At 38.9% G+C, this 22,686-nt stretch overlaps 1 protein-coding gene across 1 annotated transcript in view; it reads left to right on the forward strand.

Annotated features, from left to right (window-relative positions):
* Nucleotides 1–5,119, forward strand: part of LOC100001991 — a 31,925-nt gene extending 26,806 nt beyond the window's left edge. The window contains exon 9 of the mRNA XM_087283986.1: nt 486–5,119. Coding sequence (XP_087140112.1) covers nt 486–1,218 — 733 coding nt within the window. The 3' untranslated portion in view covers nt 1,219–5,119. The remainder of the gene's footprint in view (nt 1–485) is intronic.
* The last annotated feature ends 17,567 nt before the right edge of the window (nt 5,120–22,686 follow it).

Below are 22,686 nucleotides of genomic sequence, written 5' to 3' on the forward strand. Positions count from 1 at the left end.
TGCTTGGTTATTGCTTTGACATGCACTGTCAACCCTAGGACTTTATATAGATAGATGTATGCCTTTTCAAGTCATGTCCAATCAACTGAATGTACCACAGGTGAACTCCAATTAAGCTGCTGAAACATTTTAAGAATGAACAGAATGTACCTGAGCTCAATTTAGAGCTTCACGGCAAAGGCTGTGAATACTTCTGTACATGTGATTTTTCAAGTTTTTTTATTTTTAATAAATTTGCAACAATTTCAAAAAAAATTTTTTTTTCACATTGCCATTTTGGGGTATTGTGTGTAGAATTTTGAGGAAATAAATTAATTTTATCCATTTTGGAATAAGCCTGTAACATTAAAAATGTGGAAAAGGTGAAGCGCTATGAAAACTTTCCGGATGCACTATGAAGACTTTCTTCATATTCAGACATTTTTTGCTCATGAAATCCGGACAGACACTATTTATGTACTGTGCTCTATTTCCTATTTGTTTAGCCATGGATATAGGGACATTGTGACGATTCCTAGTGGAGCCACTAACATTAACATCAAACAGCAGAGTCATGGAAGTATACCACACGATGGCCATTACCTGGCTGTACGAAGAGAAAATGGCAATTACATCTTGAATGGCAACTTCTCTGTATCCACTGTGGAGCAGCATATTCCAGTGCTGGGCGCTGTGCTGAAGTACAGTGGCTCTTCAACAACACTTGAGAGACTTCAGAGCTTCCGGCAGCTTCAGGAACCCATCACAATACAAGTGCTCTCCACCGCTGCCGAATCCATTCCACCGAAGGTCAAATACACCTTCTACATACCTAAAAGCATGGCGTTCAGTAAACCGAAAGACAAAAAGATTGCAGGCAAGTTGATTCATCCCTTTGGGGTGCCACAGTGGATCTCCAGTGAGTGGTCTGAATGCTCCAAAACATGTGGTTCTGGGTGGTCCAGGAGAAATGTGGAATGTAAAGACAATGCTGGCTTCTATTCAAACCACTGCAATAAAGATCTCAGACCGTCTGATATCAGGCCTTGCGCAGATCTGCCGTGTCCCATTTGGCAGATAGGACCTTGGTCTTCATGCTCTCAAACTTGTGGCCACGGGGAACGACAGCGCAAGATTCTCTGCATCGATTACACTGGAAAGACCGCGGAGCCAGAGAACTGTGACCCTGCCAAGATGCCTGAATCCGTATCTGAAAAGTGTTTCTACCAAGAGTGCTGAGGACTTCATCTGCAGTAAATGATTCGGTTGTTAAGACGTTCCTGTGAAACGATGGATTATCATTTGACCGTGCTTCAGGTTGGAGCAGGGAATTTTCAGCTTTACACAGTAAACGATTGAGCTGTGTGGAGTGAATGTTGCACGGATTGATCAAGTTGGGCTTTGGTTTTATCAGATTTATATATTTATAACCACTATGGATGCAATAGATATCTACCTCATCAATGCTTTTTTTGCAGTTTCCCTAACTTCTAACTCCTGGATCATGTTCACACTTGGTTTTAAGATGATCACCCAAACACAAGTGGATGATGCTAAATGCAGGTGCAAATGGGGACTGAAGCGTTTTGTGCTTGTTTGTGCAAGTTAAAAACACATCATATCAGATTGCTTTCACAGTTTATATGTTCATGAGGTGAAATGCATTTCAACATAAAACTACCTATTCCCTATCTACTGATGTGATTCTAAAAAATTATGGGATGTGTTTTCAAGATGACCTAATCAGACTAAAGTTTACTGTTGCACGAAAATTTATTTTAAGAAACCAGTCTTGATTCTAACACAAAACCCAAAGTGTTGCACAAAGATTTATTATTATCAGAGTAGAAACCAACACTTTCCAATTTCCTGTACAAATCCCACCATGCAATTTTATGTTTCAAATACATCTAATATCCGAAGATAGATGTTTTGGCTAAAAACAAGACTAAAATGTAATGGACGTCTAAAAATAGTCCAAAAACAGACAAATACACAGATTTGACATGTGTAGTCATTCATTCATGTCTATTTAATGACTTTTTGAAAACTTAGACATCTATCAGATTTTTACTGTTTTGCCAAGAACTCTATGTTTGGATGTTTACTGTAGGTGAAGTTTTACAGACTAGAGGAGCATGTGATATGATTGATCGCGGCTGGTCTCTCATCTGCAATCATTAATAAACCAATTAGATTATTCAAACTTACAGTAAATAGCCCATCTTACCTCACTCCTTTATCTTTGTTTTTGAAGAATCCCCCATCCACCCAATCTTCCCCCAATTTCCTCTTTTACCAGGAAAAGTGTTTGAGTACTACCTGTTCTCGTATTTAACCAGGCGGGAACCCTGGGCCCCATTTCAGAAAGAAGGTTAAGTGAAAAGTGAATCAAGTCTGTTTCTGAAAGAGAGGTAATGTTTAATCACTTTTACCGTGGTAACTTACTTTGTGAACCTAACCTGGTCGGGAGCAGGTTTTATTCTCTTATCTCTGAGTTTCTGTTGGTCTCCACCCTTTTTTTAAAAAAGTTGAAGCGTTATTTCTCGCTTTAGCTTTACGTTTCCATCCACCTATTTTAAAGGGTGTTTTGGATATGTCATTAGTCATTCATTGCTTACATAAGCTACACAAAGGACAAAATTACATGAATGGCTTGTCCTTTTTTGAGAAAAATTACAATTAGATTCAATACCATAGTTTTAATTTTACCTTTGAAATTGCTGCAAAAAATAAATAGTTATCTTAAATTCACTGTCCTTCAACAGGGACATGTACAGTGACTAGATTAATGGGATTATTACTCATTTTAAAAACAATTTTTTTAGTACTGCTTACTTTCTAAATGTCAGATCAATCTCTACCACTTGATCAATAATAAAGGCAGACACACAAGTGCACTTTTAAATCTATTAAAAACTCAAGTTTAGAAATGTTTTCTAAAACTAATTAACGTATGTAAAAGTGGAAACCTTAAATTAACATTTCCACTGAACATTAAGCTAAGGTTATATGCATTCTTATTTTGTCAAATTTGTTGTAGAAACTATGCAGTAGCCTATTTTATGTAATTTAATGCAATTACATCTAAAATAGCTTCAAAATTATGGCCAATTCCCCACTTTTTCAAGTAAAAAGTCTATAAATGTCACATATATTACATATTTTTTTTATCATACTTAAATATTTAATATGTTAACTAATTTAAATGTAAACTTGCACATTAACTTGAGCAGCTAAGTTTTCCCATGCTAACTGTCTCTGTTTCGCCAAAGCAGTGGTGTTGCTTTTTTAAAAATATATTGTCATATTTGCCATAACTTTGCATGAGCACACGAAGTTCAGCTGGACAAAAAAACACTGATCTCTTTTTTTCAGATGTTGCCATGGTGACTCGTAATATCTGCGCTCCATTGATAATGCCTTTTTATAGTCGCGGTGTGCGCGCTTAACTCTAAATTAAGCTGCGGTCACACCTGAGTTCTGTCCCTATAGACTTCCATTTAACTGCACAAAAATGCGTCAGACCGGAAACGCAGGGTCATGCGTTAAGTTTCGCAGTTCGCTGCGGTGCAAAGTTCAAGCTTGGTGAACTCTGACCTGCGAAATTGCATCACTTGACTGCGTGAGACCAATCAAGGATCAACCCACAACCTCTCTGGGCAGAAACTTAAAACATGGAGCAATCGCTCGTTTTTTTTTAAATGTCCACAGCTTTAGTCTATTCGATTAACCTAACTTAGATCAGCTGTTCTGAAACCGAAAACTTAAAGTTTTTAATCTCTTGGTAAGACAACTCAGAGTTCAAGTTTTAACTCAAGTTTGAACATTCTTACTGAAACAGCCCCATGGGCTCTATTATCTCCAAGCTCAGGGTTCTCTCCCTCTCCCTAGGTGTAAACTCTTGAAACATCTTTTAAACAAACATTTAAAAGCTTATTTTTGTAACATCAAATTAGTAGGTCAGGACAACTTCATCTAATTGACTCGTCCATAGACCCTTACCTCAAAGAGATCAGAAAAGTGGTTGAAAGTGAACAGAAGAGATGGATTTAACAAAAGTGTAAACATTTATGTGTCTTTTGATGTATTGTCATTGACTTTTGATCCAGTCAACCACAACAGATGTTCGCTGTAAACAGGGCCCCGGTCATATTTTGGAGCATTCCACAGTAATTATAGTATGATTTTAAATAAATATGTTGTTATTTTAAACGATATAATCCAAAACAGACCAGAAAGGATTTTCACATTTCTTTTCATCTTATGCTGGCATTTTTGAAAGTGAAAAGAAAGGAAATAAAATCATTTTGTATTTGTACATTCAGTTGTACACATTGGAATTACAAAATGGAGAAAATGTACATAGAACTGACCCTTTGCTAAAACCACTATTAAGGTGCTATTATTTTTGATTGGGTCATTTATTTTATTTATAAACCTTGACTTGCGTTTATTCAAGGCTTTCAGAGTTCAAGCCATCAAGAACAATTGATTATTAAAGCATCATCATATAAATCTATTAAACTTACTCTTGAACGTTCTCAGAGGTAAAAAGTTGTTGAGCCTTATTTATATTTTGAAACATCATTTATCAATCATTTGAAAACTCCTTAACAAGCATCATTTTTGTGTGTTGTTGAGTGGGTTTTATAGCTTACCGCTTCCAATAGTTGTTCTTTGTAATAAACACTGTTATTTTAAAAGAGCACATAGCAAATTGTTGTGAAATTCTGCATGAATGAAAACAGGGAGGTTTGGAAGCATCAACCGTTGACATCCTTCAAGAGTGGTAGTGTCTACTGAGGTTTAGAAATAGACGTAAACATGACGTAAAACAGTACAGCATGAAACTAAGCTGAAAATATGTAATTCTTCTTTACAGTGATTGTATATGAATGCTAATATTGTATTGATCATTCCTGTTGTGTACATTTTATATATTAGTCGTATTAAATTGCAGCAAAACATTTGATCCCTTCAGTGAAGGATTGTACTTTGTTACGTCTTCATTGTAAAACTATTTATTTTTGTAAATGTCCATTGTATAATATGTAATGTTCTTTTTCTAGATGCTGCGTTCCTTGTTTTGTAACTTATCAATGAAATGTCTGAAATAAATGAGAAAAAACATAACAAACTTGCCTTTTTGGGTGAATGCATTTAATTAAAGGAAAACATGAAATGTTTGAAGGTCTGCAACCTGGACCAGAACCTGCATAATCAGACAGGAAGGCTTAGATTTCCTTCATTTTAGTACAAAGCACGGATCTGCATGCAAATATGTGGTTACTAAAGTTCATCTGGATGTAAAATATGATAGCAGGAATTCTGGCCGGCTGTAGTGTTGTTGACCTCGGTAAGGTTTAGCTGGAGGTGGTGTTTCTTCATCCAGTCCAAAATGTCAGAAAGATTTGCTGAGATATATGCAGAGATCGTGCGGCTGTTGAACTGGAAGGACTGTTTGTCATCGTCAGTGACAGGAGAAGTCGCGAGAGTGTGTTTGCACTTGATTTGGTTAAAAATCTTTGGGGCGATTGCTCTGTTAGTGGGGTTTACTTGAAGAGCAAAAAACAAGCAGACAAAAATGCTTAAAAAATAAGTCTCTGTCCTCTTAAAAACAAAATCTGGTGGGGTTCAGCTGAAATATGAACACAATACAGAACAAAGACGTAAAAATAAACCAAAAACAGCACATGGAACCACAAGATGTGACCAAAATAAGAACAGAATGCTCAGTCATGCTTTTTTATCATTGTTAGGATGTTGCCCATTACAGTTCAGTACATACTAGGGCTGCATGGGCAAAATTGCTAAAAAAAAAAAAAAATCACAATATCATTTTTCATATCATTCGATATCGATGATTATTGATTTTTTTTTACAATTATAGTAGGAACCATTCATTTATTCATTCATTTTCTTTTCAGCGTAGTTCCTTTATTAATCTGGGGTCGCCACACTCATTTTCGAGTGTGTTGTTATTCTGACCTGAAGTGACAAGCGCTTTGGTTTCCTTGACCCTTTAAATGTGTTTTGCGCTTGTGCTTTCCTGCTGTCTTTCTGTAACTAGGTGACCATCAACTGTTTCCTTAGAGCAGGGGTGTCCAAACTCAGTCCTGGAGGGCCGGTGTCCTGCATATTTTAGTTTCAACCCCATTTAAAAACACCTGCACCAGCTAATCCAGGGCTGTTTCTCATTATCAGGTAATGAAAGTTTGGACTTGCGCCCTTGGAATCTCAGACTTGCCAAGTTCAGACTTGGAAGAGCAAACTCCCGAGGACTTCTTCAAATGGAACGGCAGTGTACTTTATGACGTCACTAACCTCACCATGGATTCATCAGTTTCACTGTACATTAAAAATAATATTATTTAATTATATAAAGCATGGCCTTATAATTAATATTATGTTAATATTAGAAATAGGCGACACAGTGGCGCAGTAGGTAGTGCTGTCGCCTCACAGCCAGAAGATCGCTGGGTTGCTGGTTCGAGCCTTGGCGTTTCTGTGTGGAGTTTGCATGTTCTCCCTGCGTTCGCATGGGTTTCCTCCGGGTGCTCCGGTTTCCCCCACAGTCCAAAGACATGCGGTACAGGTAAATTGGGTTGGCTAAATTGTCCATTGTGTGTGTGGATGTTTCCCAGAGATGGGTTGCGGCAGGAAGGGCATCCGCTGCATAAAAACTTGCTTGATAAGTTGAGGGTTCATTAAGCTGTGGCGACCCCGGATTAATTGAGGGACTAAGCAGAAAAAAAATGAATGAATGAATATTATAAATATACATTTTTGATTTAAGAAAATGTACACATAAATTCATATAAATGTGAAGTAAAATGAGTTATTATACACAGATACGCGTCTTTGATTATCAGATTTAATAAACTACAATGGAAATTATACAAGTACATACACAATAAAAAATAAAGACATACACAATAAGAAATAAAGATTAAGTCAAACAATTCGGTGAACAAAGACAAACTTCGTACAACATGTTAACATAATGAAAGACAATTATAAAAGGTAACAAAATAATACTGCCAAAATAATACACCTGAGATCCAGTGATGAGTGATGAGATCCAGCAGTACATCCGAGATGGACTGACCAAAGTAAAGCTGCTCTCGGCGGGTTAGGTTATGACGGAGCTCCCGCTAACAGGCTGGGAGTCGGAGTCCGCATAAGCTGAGGCACACTGAAGTCAAAGACGCGCTATCTTTGTGAATAAACTGCTGATTCGAGTTTAAAACAACTACATTCTCGCCTGAAAAATTGTTAAAACTTTATTTGTGACACAGTAAAGGAGTATTTTTAAAACCTTGCGTGTTTTCTCCTCCACCATCAGAGTTTGCTGGTTTAGCTGCAATGCATTCTGGGATACCTGAGCTTCGCAAGTTCGTACAAGTCATCTCATGATGCATCCTTGGCCAAAGGGGCAGAGCAAGTACACATCTGGAAGTTTTATCTGTACTTGGCAAGATGTGAACTTTGAATTGGAACAGTACTTTGACGACGATTGATGACGTTTCACAAGGACACAAGAACGCAAGTACAGACTAGATGGCATATTGAGAAACAGCCAAGCTCTTTCTTGGTATACTAGGAACTTCCAGGAAGGTGTGTTGAAGGAAGTTGGAGCTAAAATGTGCAGGACACCAGCACTCCAGAACCGAGTTTGGACACCCCTGCCTTAGAGGGTGACAAATGGGCAAACCATTGCTGCAGCTCAGATACAAGTGTATGGAGAAAAGTAAAAAAACATTACAGTGTTTGGATGTGCTGTGTTTGTCTGAGGTAATTGGTCTGCAGTTATTACTGAAATGTGCATATTCCTATAAAACAATTTTAGGAATTATACTCAATTTGTATTTATTTGTTAACATAAACAAGTAGTGACAGATACATCATAAGAAATTCACCAAGACTTACAAATAAACACTGTTTTATTGTTGTCATAAAATGGATCAAATTATAGAAATATTACATAGTAAAAACGACAAATACTGTTAATTATAAACTGCTAATAAAACATGTTGTCTGGTTTCTAAATGTTTTAATTTAGAAGGTTTCATGCTCTCTTATGAGAGCACCTCACTACATATGAAACTAAGACTTTAAGTCTTTTTTGTCGTCAATATATATATCCATTCTTTACATATTTGGGTTTGTAATAATTAAATGAAATTTCAAATGTCAAACAGTAGGGTTGTTGTGCACGCATTTCAAAATAAAAGTCTGGTAAAAGCAAAATAAGTAAAAAAAATTACTTTTGTTGTTTTTTCTGACCACACACTCTGCGACCCACTGAAAATGTTCCCGCAATTTTTGAGTCGTGACCCACCAGTTGAGAAACACTATTCTATACAAAGTGTGAAGCAGATTGGTTAGTTTTACTTGCATGAATCAAGGTGTGCTCGTGGCATTTGGAAGTGGAGATGTATACAACTAGGTGTGCCTGGTAAATGCGAGCAACATGCACATCGTGCAAGTAACATGCCTCCATTGGAAAGGAGCTGCGGCCCTTTTGGAACTGAGTTTGACACCTGTGCTCTAAGCTTATTGGCATTTCTTCCTAGATGCGCGCTGAGCAGCTACATTTTAATAAAACTATAGCGCTTGATACAGCAACTGCATCCCGCATCTTTTTTTGAATCGATATTGACAATGGTGTTTAATAAATACCAATACCGATTTTAACACCTAGCCCTGGTACAAATATCAGAGATTTGGCTGCTTGTGGCAGCTTTGAGTATGTCTGCAATCTCTTCATTAGTAATTGGATGTTTGATATGTCATTCATTTATTCATTTTCTTTTCGGCTTAGTCCCTTTATTAATCTGGGGTCGCCACAGCAGAACCGCCAACTTATCCATCATGTGTTTTACGCAGCGGATGCCCTTCCAGCTGCAACCCATCTCTGGGAAACATCCATATACACACATTCACACTCATACACTACGGACAATTTAGCCAACCTAGTTCACCTGTACAGCATGTCTTTGGACTGTGGGGGAAACCGGAGCACCCGGAGGAAACTTACACGAACACAGGGAGAACATGCAAAGTTTCATAGCAAACTATACCTTTACCGTAGGTTTGCTCTTAAAATGAGAGTCTGAACCAAATCAGGATTATTGTATCTTTCTTGTCTTGGAGAACCAATAGAACTAGAAGAGTGAGCTTAACTAAAAAGACTTAAAGATGTTACGGTGTGAAAAAATGAGAGGGCCAAGCACCAAACCCTGAGGTATTTCAGACACTTCTGTCCAGCTTGGTCTCTGATGGTCTACTAACAGCAACACTGTGACCCTAATGTGTGGCTTTGCCGTTGAAAGAAACTCATTTTGACAACACATTGAAATAGCAACAACAACTCCAAGCTTCACTCTCTCCCTTAATCAGATCTAATTTTATTGGGCCAACATAGCCTCAGAGTTTTTTCCCTAATTTTGAAGAGGCGCTCTTTCCTAAAAGAGGCCCCCTTTGAGAGAATGCTTGTTTGATGGAAAGTCCTATTCCTCTGAGAAAGTACGTCTGAGAGGCAGCTGCTCTCTATCTCATAGAAAAGGTTTTGCAGTTTGGCTCTGAAAAAGATGCATCTGTTAAAATAGTACATAACTTTGCACTATATCTTCTGTCTAACTCTAAAACCACACATTTAAAGTTATAAGCTGAGTTCTAAAATGTATTCAAAGTGGTTTGTCAATTGAACTGTTAATTACTTACCTTCTCTAGACATAATGTTCTCAATAACCACTGCATAAGAACAAGGTGAACACTTGTATGTTGTGTAAATCTACCTTAATGATGCGAGACAGAACTCTCAACCACAACTCCACCCAAAAACACAATGCAAAACAAAAACGTTTCTGCTAAATTGCAACAACACACATTTAGCCCAAGCTTTTTATCCAAATTGAATTATATTGAACAGATTATGTGCCTGACTTAGCGTAGCACGAATACTTGACAAAATGAACCAGTGGAAATTTGAAGAAACCAGGCCAGGATAAATCTATTGTACCTCTGCTGAGCCAGTATATGACCATCAGTAAAAAGAGTCTTTCATTTATTTTCACCTGCTGTTACATAATCATGCGCTCATCATCGTCAATGGTGCAAATCTTCAAAGAATGTTTTTTTTAATGAAGGTAGTAGCACACAGTTCTAACATGCTCATGTGGTTTCTAGTTACTTGTTTTTTGCCGAGCATTTATTATCAAAAGTGAATTATAACACTCTAATGGTGACAGATTTATGCTTTGACCTGAAAAAAAACAAACTTATTGCCTCATGATGAATCCATAAGGGAATTGCTTTGTTTATATAAGATAAAGACTTCAAAAACACTTCATGATTTCTAAAGCCAAGGTTTGAGTGAATACTTAAAGAAATCCAAACTTTTTTTATTTAGCTAGTTTAAAGTACAGATTTACTAATCAGAACAAACAATAGCTAGAGTGCTACCCCTTAAAAAGTGCAGATTGGAGTGAAAGGTTTTGTGATCAGTGTACTGAGTGAGCAAATTTAATAAAACAGGCGCAACAGCTCATGTAAATAATGTCTAATGCTGTGCATTAACAGGTCGTAAGCTAGCAAAGCTCATGATGATAAATTGCACATGATCTATTTACAATACAGGTGGAATGTAGGTTCTAAGTTATTTTTGTGGCATTAAAAATGGCACAAATTCATTCATCCATTTATTTTCCATCAGCTTAGTCCCTTATTTATCAGGGGTCACCACAGAGGAATGAAACGCTAAAATTGTTTGCCTAATTTATATAGCGCATGTCTTTGGACTGTGGGGGAACTGGAGGAAACCCACAGGAACACGGGGAGAACATGCACACTCCACACAAAAATGCCAATTGGCCCAGCCGGGACTCGAACCAGTGACCTTCTTGCTGTGAGGTGAGAGTGCTAACCACTAACCTACCATGAATGGCTCAACTACATTTTAAAAATCCATTGGTCACACTTTACAATAAGGTTTATTAGTTATTATTAATTAATGCATTTACTAACATGAACAAACAATGAACATTACATTTACTACTGTATTTGTTCATGTTAGTAAACGTTAGCTGCGGACCCGGTACCGGGTCCATGACGTCATCGACTTTCGCTTTCAGATTTAAAGGGCTAGCGTTGCACCAGCCCCCCGTAAATGGTGTCGTTTGAAAGTGTAGAATCTATATTTTATGCACATATGCATCACTTTGGTTTTTATTCTACTGTATAAAAGTTATTTACACTTAAATACACAGTATTTTGGATACCCGAGCTACTGTAGGTATTTTACATTGGTTCATTTTCATATTTTTTCATATGACACATGTACAAGTTATAGCTCAAATGCAAGCTCTTACCGGTGCTCATACAGTTCTAGCATTCTTTTTACTGAATTATATTCATATGCTAAACAGTTGTTGACTGAATTGTGGTGTTTCCATGGCGGAGAAATGTAAACAATACATTTATGATCAATAAGCAGCCCCAGATAGCACAGACAGCTGTCATCTCTTACCTTATGCTGTGCGCTTCAGGGCCATTCTCCTCTGTTTTTGAGGTGATGTGCATAAGTAATCCTTTTATATGTCTGATGTGGTCCAAACACAGTAAATTATGTTTGATCAAACAAAAGAATAGTGAAATATGTAAACAAGGATCGCTCCCTGTGGCTTGTACAGCACCTCTCATCAGTTGGAAAACAATAACTTTTGCATAGATTATGGTAGAGATATTTTTCTTTTTTCCTATGATTACAGACAGGTGCAGGAACCACCAAAATTAATTACAGCATACTAGACCACACAGAATCTAAAAGGTACACTTTCAAATTTGAGTTTATAAAAAAAATACTAAAAGCGCCTATTTTTAGGTGTTTATTATAACACAGACAACATATACAGTTATTTTAAACACTTTCAATAGTGTTTTATGAAAATTCAAAGGGTTTTCTTTAAAATGATACAAAATTTTTGCATTTACACCTCTGCATGTGGATTTGGGAAGCTTTTAAATTTGGGTAGGCAAAATCCAGGCGGAAATGCCAAAATAGCAGCAGAGTTCAAGTGGTTAATGAAATTACAGTAGTTCATTGTTAGTTCATGTTAACTTACGGTGCATTAACTAATGTTAACAAGCACAGACTTGGATGTTAATAATGCATTAGTAAATGTTTAGGTTGGATTAATAAATGCTGTACAAGTGCTGTTCATGATTGGTTCATGTTAGTAAATGCATTAACTAATGAACCTTATTGTAAAGTGTTACCAATCCATTTAAATTCATTTAAATAATCTCCTCCCATAAATTTAGCATCTGCAGGGAAATTTCTATCTAATACAAATTATGTAACCGTAAAAAATAAAAAAATAAAAAGACTCCCTTTTAGTCTGCAACGTTTCATTGCATATATTTAGCATTTATCCTGACACTTTAAGGGCTCTATTTTGACGATCCATGCGCAAAGTCCAAAGTGCAGGGCGCAAACGAATTAAGGGCATGTTAGAATCCAATTTTGCTATTTTAAGGACGGAAAAATTGGCCTTGCGCCGTGGTGCATGGTCTAACAAAGTTGAGCTTATTCTCTTAATGAGTAATAGGTGTGTTTTGAGAAAAAAACAATCAGAGTCTCATCTCCCATTCCCTTTAAGAATAAGTTGTGTCGCGCCATAACGCATTTGCTGTTTCAATGGCAGACTTTGTTGAAAAACTGAACCCTTCACTAGAGAGAAAACAGTTACACAGAGCATCTACAGGCGAGAATGAGAGATGAGCCTCCTCATTGTTTTTTTTCACTTTCACTCTCGTGGATAGGGAAACGTGTTGTGCGCACAGACATCCATTAGCTTATAAATAATTAATTTTGTTTGTTAAGTGCAAAGATTTGTTTCAAAACTATTTCTAAATTCAGTTCTAATTTCAAGAAAACAAATAAATGAACAATAATAACGAAGTGTGGTCAAAAAACTGAGTTATATCCTAATACACATGCTGTGCCCCATATGGTCCAAAACCTGACAGGTGAGCAAATCTAAGCTTGTTTTTAATAAAACAAATATAAATATGCATATAATGAATACTACTACTAATAATAATAACATTATACAAAAGCAAGTTGTCATGGATAAACTAAAAAAAGCCCCCCGAGATGAAGAAGGAATGGAGGCGGTGGTTTTTATTTTTATGTAGAAAATACTAATTTGTGTTATATTTTAATCCTTTAATTCTTTTTCATATGTAAAGATATTTGCGTATTGCTCTACATCTTGTGTGTATTAAGCAATGTGTAAGCGAGGCACACAACTAACTTCTGCGCTCGACTATAGACCGGCTTTGATCTGGTCTATTGAACAGTCTATTTTAGTTCCTCAAAATAGCAACACACCAGCAATGCGCCTCAACACGCCTCCTTTTTTAGACCAGAACGCCTACAGGTGCACACAAGAGCGCAAATGCATTTTCTATTTAAGCAGCGTGGTGCAACATGTCAAGCAGCAACTAGCAAACAACAATTACGTCGATCCTTGCGCCGCATTGCGCCGCATTGCACCGGGTGTATGATAGGGCCCTAAAGGAGAAAAGGAGAAGCCCAAGCACCAGAGGTGGGAGTAAGTTGCACATGTGCAAGTTAAAAGCAAGTCTGAAGTCTTAACCTTCAAGTCCTAAGTAAGTCAAGTCATTTTTTGCCTGAACTAAGTTAAGGCAAGTCTCTTTCAAGTCAATCAAATTTTTGTCGATTTTCAAACTACAGTCTTTGATTAGTGAAGACATACGCAGAAAACAGCAGAACTAACTTCGTGACTAACATTTTTTGGTGTGATTTGAAGCGTCGAATGAAATTAGAAGTAGTGGTAATTGAATTGCTGATTTTTGAGTTGCAGGCTTTGCATGTTGCTAATCTTTTCTTTTTAGCACCATCTTGCTTGGAAACTTTAAACTTAATTATCCTTGGCGGAGCGTCTTCCATTTTCCGTCACCGCATACTCTTCATATGGCAAAAAGCAAATGAATCGTTCAAATGGATCTAATGAATCGTTAAAAGTGGTTCTCCTTAATGAACCAATTGATCCAGTTGAGCAAATCCAGCTGATTCTTTTAAAATTTCCTGTAAATGCTAATCCACAAAATTTTAAGGTTGCTTAGCTTTAAACTTGCCTGGCACTCCCTCTGACATAAAAAAAAAAAGAAACAGTTATCCACGTACTTAAAAAAAAATCATCAACTTGAGTCAGGAATCGGTTCCACTGCTTTATTCAGAACAGTACAGAGAACCTATCTTTCGAACCGATCTAAGAACTGATGAGCTGATAATACTGTGCATGCCTTTTTTTAACAAACGGTATTTGTATTTAACAAAAACAAGTTATTTCGAGTCATTTAATTCAAGTCCAAGTCAAGTCTTAAGTCATGACAGTCAAGTCAAGTCGAATCTTTTTTGGACATTTGTCAAGTAAGTCTCAAGTCCTAAATTTTGCGACTTAAGTGTGACTCGAGTCAAGTCATGTGACTCAAGTCCCACACCTCTGCCAAGTACCGAACCCTGAGGTACACCAGTGGTTAATTGTGGTTACAGAGACAACAGTCTCATCAAATTGGGCAGATTCTCAAGAAAACTATCTGTGGAAATATGGAGCATGAAGCAAAAATAATTCAAATATGCTAGAAAAAAATCCAAAGGAGGCCATACAGTTAGTTCATGCAAAAATGAACAAATATATATTCTGGTAATTTCTCTTAGTAAAAGGCAAACAGAATGAGAAAAATGTCTTTGTGCTATCCAGTAACGGTTTGCACTCCCATTCATCTTCAGTGGCACTTTGCGAAGTAGTGGTTTATTTAAAATGTGCCATATTTCTTCATGGCGGATCATAAGAGCTCAGTTCTTTTGCCAGAAACCAATCACCTAGAAATGAATGCCGTGTGACTAATGGCTGCTGTGCTGCAAGAAAATTACATCATGACTGATGCTGTTTGGTTGATGGCAACCCTTTATGAGCATAATGTAATTTGGTGTTTTTATAATAAAAAAATATGCAATAATAATATAAACAAATATTGTACACTATTTTCATTATACAATTTTTTCACTGATTTAAAATATAAAAAATAAATGTGGTATTGGGATGGCATAGTGGCGCAGTAGGTAGCAGAGTAACCTCACAGCAGGAAGGTCGCTGATTCGAGCCTCAGCTAGGTCAGTTGGCATTTCTCTGTGGAGTTTGCATGTTCTCCTCGTGTTCTTGTGGGTTTCCTCAGAGTGCTCTGGTTTCCCCCACAAGTCCAAAGACATGTGGTATAGGTGAATTGGGTAGGCTAAATTGGCCATAGTGTGTGTGAAAGAGTGTGAATGGGTGTTTCCCAGCGTTGTTTTTTTGCTGGAAGGGCATTCGTTGTGTAAAAAACCCATACTGGATAAGTTAGCAATTCATTCTGCTGTGACGACCCTTGATTAATAAAGGGAATAAGCTGAAAAGAAAATGAATGAATGAACGAACGAACGAACGAACGAACGAACGTACGAACGAACGAACGAACGAACGAACGAACGAACGAATGATTGAATGTGGTAATGTACTTGTAATGTGAACGGGATGCTGACAACAGAGGTGGGGATTCAAATGCAGGTTTTATTTAACAGAGAATGATCAGGAAAGCAACGGTCAACACAGAGGCAAACGGAGTTCTGGTCAAAAAACAGGCATATGGTCAAAAGGCAGGCAGCAAGCAATGTAAACAAGCAAAACAAAGCAAGGGTCAGAAACAAGGCAAGGCAAGGAAAACGCATCGTAGCAAGACTTAGCACAGATGTGTGTGTGTGTGTGTGTGTGTGTGTGTGTGTGTGTGTGTGTGTGCGTGTGTGTGTGTGTATTTAAGTCCAAGTAATCAGTCTTCGACAGTCCTCCGTCTGTGTGTTTGCAATCAGTTAGGATCAGGAACGAGAGGGGTCTGGATGCAGACCTGGTGCGGTTTAATCTGAGCTGCATCCAATGCTTTTTAATGCACTCACCTAACCCCACTCCTAACCCTACCCGTCACAGTGACGTCACTCCATTGAGTGCATTGTTTCTGACATTGCATAGCTGAGTGATACAATTCCAGCTTGCATCATAAAGGCTGCATCCAGATATTATTGTCAGGAACTGGAGGGATTTTGTGGGGTGCATGACTGGAACTTATAGACAATATACCAGCGGATTTGTAGTCCTTAGAATGATCTCCATGTTTACCAGCGATCTACCAGGATTAGATCACTGGTGATTGTGACAGTACTGTACTTGAGCTCATTGTGATACTTTTTTTTTTTTTACTTTGTTTTCATTTTTTATTTATTATAAACATTATATATTTATGCAAATAAAACAACCTACTTGCTTTCTCAATTGCCACTGGACACCCACCTTGCACCTTCTGCTGCACCCTTTGAAACATTGTAGAAAACTTTATTTATATGTTTATGTACATTTTTTTGCATCAGTGTCTTATGTTTTTCTTTTATTCCTTGCCTCCAGGGCTGGCGCATCCATAGAGGCGACCTATCAGTTTAGCAGCTCCTATCGTGATCGTCGTTTGCCAAGAGTGCCAGTTCAGCTTGCTCCGGCCCTGCCCCTACCCCATCCTTGATTCTGTTCAGCACTTTGGCCAGCTTTGCTGTGATAATATGCTATCTAAACTTTACTTAAACTTCATTTCATTACATTTTCTTGTCGGCTTAGTCCCTTTATTAATCCGGGGTCGCCACAGCGGAATGAACCACCAACTTATGTAGCAAGTTTTTACGCAGCAGTTGCCCTTCCAGCCACAACCCATCTCTGGGAAACATGCACACACACATTCACACACACTACAGACAATTTAGCCTACCCAATTCACCTGTGCAGCATGTCTTTGGACTGCGAAGCACCCGGAAGAAACCCACGCGATTGCAGGGAGAACATGTAAACTCCACACAGAAATGCCATCTGAGCTGAGGCTCGAACCAGCGACTCAGCGATCTTCTTGCTGTAAGGCGACAGCACTACCTACTGCGCCACTGCTTCACCCTTACCTAAACTTACTAAATTGATGCATTTCTATGGTCAGAGAGCTCAGAACAAATGAGGAAAAATGTATTTAAATGTAAAATACTGCTGCGTATTTTACAGTAAAGCAAAATAAATTCCAAGTAATTGAAATAAAAATGAGCATTGGAGAAAATATATATATGGCTCAGGTCTACTGTGGTTATATATTATCCAGACATCATTATCAATGGTGTATGGATACAAAGCAATTAAAAGTACCTTCCGAAAATTCAAATATGATGTTAATAATGGAAAATATTGCATCATAGATTTAGCTGATGAGGACAACGGCTTACCATCGACTGAGCACAGCTAATGCTGGCAGGCAGAGCGATGCTGATGAAAGGTAAGCTGGGCCTCTGAGTTTCTCGGTTTAACTCTGCTTAATCCCAGGAACAGGGAGTATGGAAAAATCAATTGAATCAGAGCTCCTTTCCTCATGCCCCAGCACGTTTGTGTCACAAGTTCATAGTCTTTATTAAGGAAGCATTTTAATAAGCAACACTTGAATTTCACTATCATTGCAACATATATTGCATTTTCCAAAATAATCAATATTATATCTTATTCTGAATCTGTGACCAAAATATGCTTTCAAATCACCTATTTGCTAAAAAACCCTGTTTTTATGATATAGTCAGATGCATTCTTGTAAAATACATTAAACACATTATGAGCCATTCTTAAAATTTACAAGATATCCTGTTTATACGTCTGTAGAAAATGTAAATACTGGCCTCAGTAAAGTTAACCACTGTCTCTGTGGTCAGATTAGTCTTTCGTGGAAAAATAGTTGGGAATTACTTCTACAAACCTTGTGGCAGTAACTTTAACAGCTCAATCAATTTAATTAATTTTCAAGCTGTTGTTATCTGAAAGTGTGGCTTTCTCATTAAGCTACAGCCTTCTTGATTTACAACACTGTCCATGTGTCTTAAAGAGACAGGGTCAAATTTGCATCAAAAACTGCATTGTAGAATTTGGGTGATCATGACTTGACACACAGAAATGTATATTTGAACCCTTTTTTACAACCTTTCTCTAAACCTGTGTGTAAAACATTCAAATAGGATTGTATGCTATTTTAAACATACCAGAAGGTAAGATTTAGTTGCAAATTCTAAGAGTAATACTCAGTTCTGCAAAAACTCTATTTAAGAATAATAGAGACTTTTTTTTCTTTTATAATTGCGCAGTAAAATGATTTATAAGATTAAAACCCAGAGGGAACCCACACCAACGCGGGGAGAACATGCAAACTCCACAGAGAAATGCCAACTGACCCACCCAAGGCTCGAACCAGCGACCGTCTTGCTGCAAGGTGACAGCACTACCTACTGTACCACTTATTCTCCTTATTAATCCGGGGTCGCCACAGCGGAATGAACCGCCAACTTATACAGCATATGTTTTTACACAGCGGATGCCCTTCCAGCTGCAACCCATCTCTGGGAAACATCCATACACACTCTGTCACACTCATACACTACGGACAATTTAGCCTACCCAATTCACCTGTAAAGCGTGTCTTTAACTGTGGGGGAAACTGGAGCAACTGGAAGAAACCCACGCGAACACAGGGAGAACATGCAAACACAGAAACGCCAACTGACCCAGCCGAGGCTCGAACCAGGGTCTTTCTTGCTGTGAGGTGACCCCACAACCTTCTGCGCCGCCAATATAGAAAAAAATATATATATTAATATGTCATGGTTATTTTGTAGTGGCTGGTGTGATAGAACACTACAGTAATATAAAAAATAACTCAGTACTTTAGTTTTCTACAATAGGTAGTATTATGCTACAGTACAGCACAATTTATTATAGTACACTGTAAAACCCAAAAAGTTAAGACAACTCAAACTATTTGAGGAAACCAACTGCAACAAACTATTTATGTATAAAAAAAAACTAATCCTAATTCGAGTACACAAAGTTTGAGCACAGTAAAACATAATAATTTAGGATAACTCAAATCAGTTGAGTACTGTAAAACCTATTAAGTTAAGGCAACTCAAACTGTTTGAAGAAACCGATTGCTACACACTATTTGAGTTAAAAAAACAAATCTATAAGAGTACTGTGAACTGACTCCATTTAAGTTGAGATATTGAGTTATTTAATTAACTCATTACCTTCAACACTGAGTTCAAAACTATTTTCATACATTCATTTTCTTGTCGGCTGAGTCCCTTTATTAATCTGGGGTCACCACAGCGGAATGAATCGCCAACTTATCCAGCAAGTTTTTACGCAGCGGATGCCCTTCCAGCCACAACCCATCTCTGGGAAACATCCACACATACACACACAATTATACACTACAGACAATTTAGCCTACCCAATTCATCTATACCGCATGTCTTTGGACTGTGGGGGAAACAGGAGTACCCGGAGGAAACCCACGCGAACGCAGGGAGAACATGCAAACTCCACACAGAAACGCCAACTGAGCCAGGAATCGACCCAGCGACCTTCTTGCTGTGAGGCGAACGTGCTACCCACTGTGCCACTTTTTCGCCCAAAACTATTTTCAAATGAGTAAAATTAACTTTCAGTCAATTTTGAGTTAACTACACTTATTTTACTTGATAAAGTTGACTGTTGGGTTTTACAGTATAAAAACTAAAGTATAATGCAGTATTTAATACAGTTGATCAATTAATTTTACTTCATACAACAGTTTGCTGTATAGCATTCATTACAAAGTGTTATAAATCAGAAACACTATAGCATTTACAGTATTTTTTCAAGTAGGAATTCTTGTGTGTGTTTTCTAAAATAAATATATGTGTATTTTAGCAACCTGAGATGTCTTAATATTTGATTGTAGATTTATTGTATTTGTACATACACCATAAAACCCAAAAAGTTAAGGTAACTCAAACCATTTGAGGAAACAAATTGCAACAAAACATTTAAGTTCAAAAAAGAATCCTAACGAGTACTGTGAACCTAATTCATTTGAGTAAATGAAGCAATTTGAGCACAGTAAAACCCAATAAATGGAAAAGTCAAACCAACTGAGTACTGTAAAACACAAATAAGTTAAGGCAACTCAAAACCATTTGAGGAAACCGATTGCTACAAACATTTGAGTTCAAAAACTAATCTATATGAGTACTGTGAACCTACTCAATTTAAGTTGAAGTAGTAAGATAATTAGTTAACAGCACATGTACATTAATAATGCTCAATCAACACCTACTCAACCACTTCATTAATTTCAATCAGTTTCTTTTCAAATGAGTAGACTTAACTTCCAGTAAATTTTGAGTTAACTACATTAGTCTTATTTGATAAATTTGACTATTGGGTTTTGCAGTTCAGTAAATTGCAAAGTATTCCCACTAGCTAACACACTGTCTTCTATTCAGTCCTATTTTGACCAGGTAACCTGATACTGAAAGGTCAGGCTTTGACCAGTTTTCAATTCTTGACTCTTGTCCTGGCATTTCAAGAGTTCACACTTAGCCAATGATCTATCAAAGCTTGTTTGGCATGCTGTTCCGGGAGAGAGCCCCGAGCTCAAGGGATCCTCGAGCCCGGGGCTCCCCCCCGTTCGCAGAGCTAGAGGGGAGCCTGAGCTCGGTAGATCTCAGAACTCCCCGACCGCGATAGCTAAGGGAACATCTGAGAAGAGGGCTAAAGCGTGCTTGGTTCTTAAGCATGATGTATGACTTTAGATGGTGGGAGGAAACCGGAGAGCCCGGGGAAAACCCACGCGAACACGGGGAGAACATACGAACTCCTCACAGAAACTCCCACCGGCTAGGCGAAACTAGGCCAGTGGTGTTCTTGCTGTGAGGCTCTCAGTGCTAACCACTGGGCCACCGTGCCGCCCAATCAATGTCAAGGAGGAGAATAGGGGAGGAAGGGGGATTTCTTCCAAACGAAGATAATGTGGACTGAAAACGTTCGAGGTTACAGAAGTAACCCTTCGTTCCCCGAGGAGGGGAACGGAAGTGCCATAGAGTGGATTGATTGAAATCCACGAATGGGAGGATTCGGTTCAGAAGCCGCTTGTCTGAAAGAGTATTGAACGGGCCAATGAATGCAATGAATTGGCAGCGTAAGCTTGCACAGGTGTACTTCATTGCCAATTATGCCAGCATATAAGCACACCTGGAGCGAGCAGACGGCATCCTTTTAAGCTGAAGAGACTTTCAAACAGCTAAGGGACAGTCATTATGGCGACGGAGTATGGCACTTCCGTTCCCCTCCTCGGGGAACGAAGGGTTACTTCTGTAACCTCGAATGTTCCCCTTCGGTTGGGGAACTTCAGTGCCATAGAGTGGATTGATTGAAATCCACGAATGGGAGAAGTATGGAAAGCGCCATAATGACTGCACCTTACCAACGCCCCCGATGAGGAGATTGTCAAGCAAGCGCGACGCACCCACATCATGGGAGGCGCGGTCCTCCAACGTGTCCCTGGCCCTAATTTATCCTACTTCAACAGAAGTTTTACGGATTTAGATATATTTTTGGGAAGTCGTGAGCATCTAGATAATTCTAGGAAAATACGACAGTACGTTGGGAAGCGTGCAATCCCGATAGGGAGGACGCTGCGGAGGCCATCCGTTACCCAAGGGGGGATAGATGGCAGAATTTACATATGGACTAGCCCTAAAAAGGGGGAGTACGCATAGCAAAAGAGTGATTAGCGGAGAGGGAAGACACGGGTCCGCCCAGGGGGGGGGACTTAACCGTGGCGGAATAAGCATATGGGATCGCCTAGTGGGGATCACGCATAGCAGGCACCTTTACCCAAAACGCGGGCTGACCAGCGGGCAGACCTACAACGTAGTGGGCCAGCAAGTGACTCCTCCGCTGAGTCAGTGCTGGGGGCCACGGAGGAATCTGCAGGGCTCACCTGACGGGGAACTTTACTGACAGATAAAAAGGTGCACGTACCTCCGTGTTAGGGAGAATGGCGCAGCAAGCGTGTTTCAACACCCTACCGAATTGTTTCCTCAATCACCAAGGGTTACCTAATACCCTTGAGGAAACCGGCTCCACTCGCAGATTGTAAAACCTTGCAAATGTGTTGGGTGTCACCCAGCCCGCAGCTCTACAGATGTCTGTTAGAGGGGCGCCGCGTGGAGTGCGCACGCGCTCTCGGGGGACGCGGCTCACCTCGGCTCACCTCGGCTCTGATAGTGAAAGAAAGGCATCCACAATCTAGTGGGAACTTATTTCGGTACGGCACTTCCCTGCTGCCGACCGCTATAACAGACGAAGAGCTGCTCAGACGATCTAAACTCTGAGTGCGGTCCGGATAATACGCAAAACGCAAACTGGACAATAAAGAAGGGCTGGGTCTGCCTCCTCCGAGGGCAGCGGTTGCAGGCTCTCTACCTCGTATTAAAACGGAGTGGTAGGAACCTTGGGCACATATCGCGGACGGGGTCTCAGGACGTGAGAGAAAGCCAGCCCAATTACAGGCATGAGTCACTGACCGAAAAATGCCTCCGGGTCCCCGACCCTCTAATCGATATCAACGCGACCAGCAGAACTGTCTTCAGGGATAGAAAGATACTGAGTCGAGGATCGAAGGGATCTGCTTAGCGAGGGCGAGATCCTAAGAGGGCATGAGAGGGGGCGGGGTGGATTAATTCGCTTAGCGCCC

Source organism: Danio rerio, chromosome 15 (assembly GCF_052040795.2).
Source record: "Danio rerio strain M-AB ecotype USA chromosome 15, GRCz13ab, whole genome shotgun sequence".
Lineage (NCBI taxonomy): Eukaryota > Metazoa > Chordata > Actinopteri > Cypriniformes > Danionidae > Danio > Danio rerio.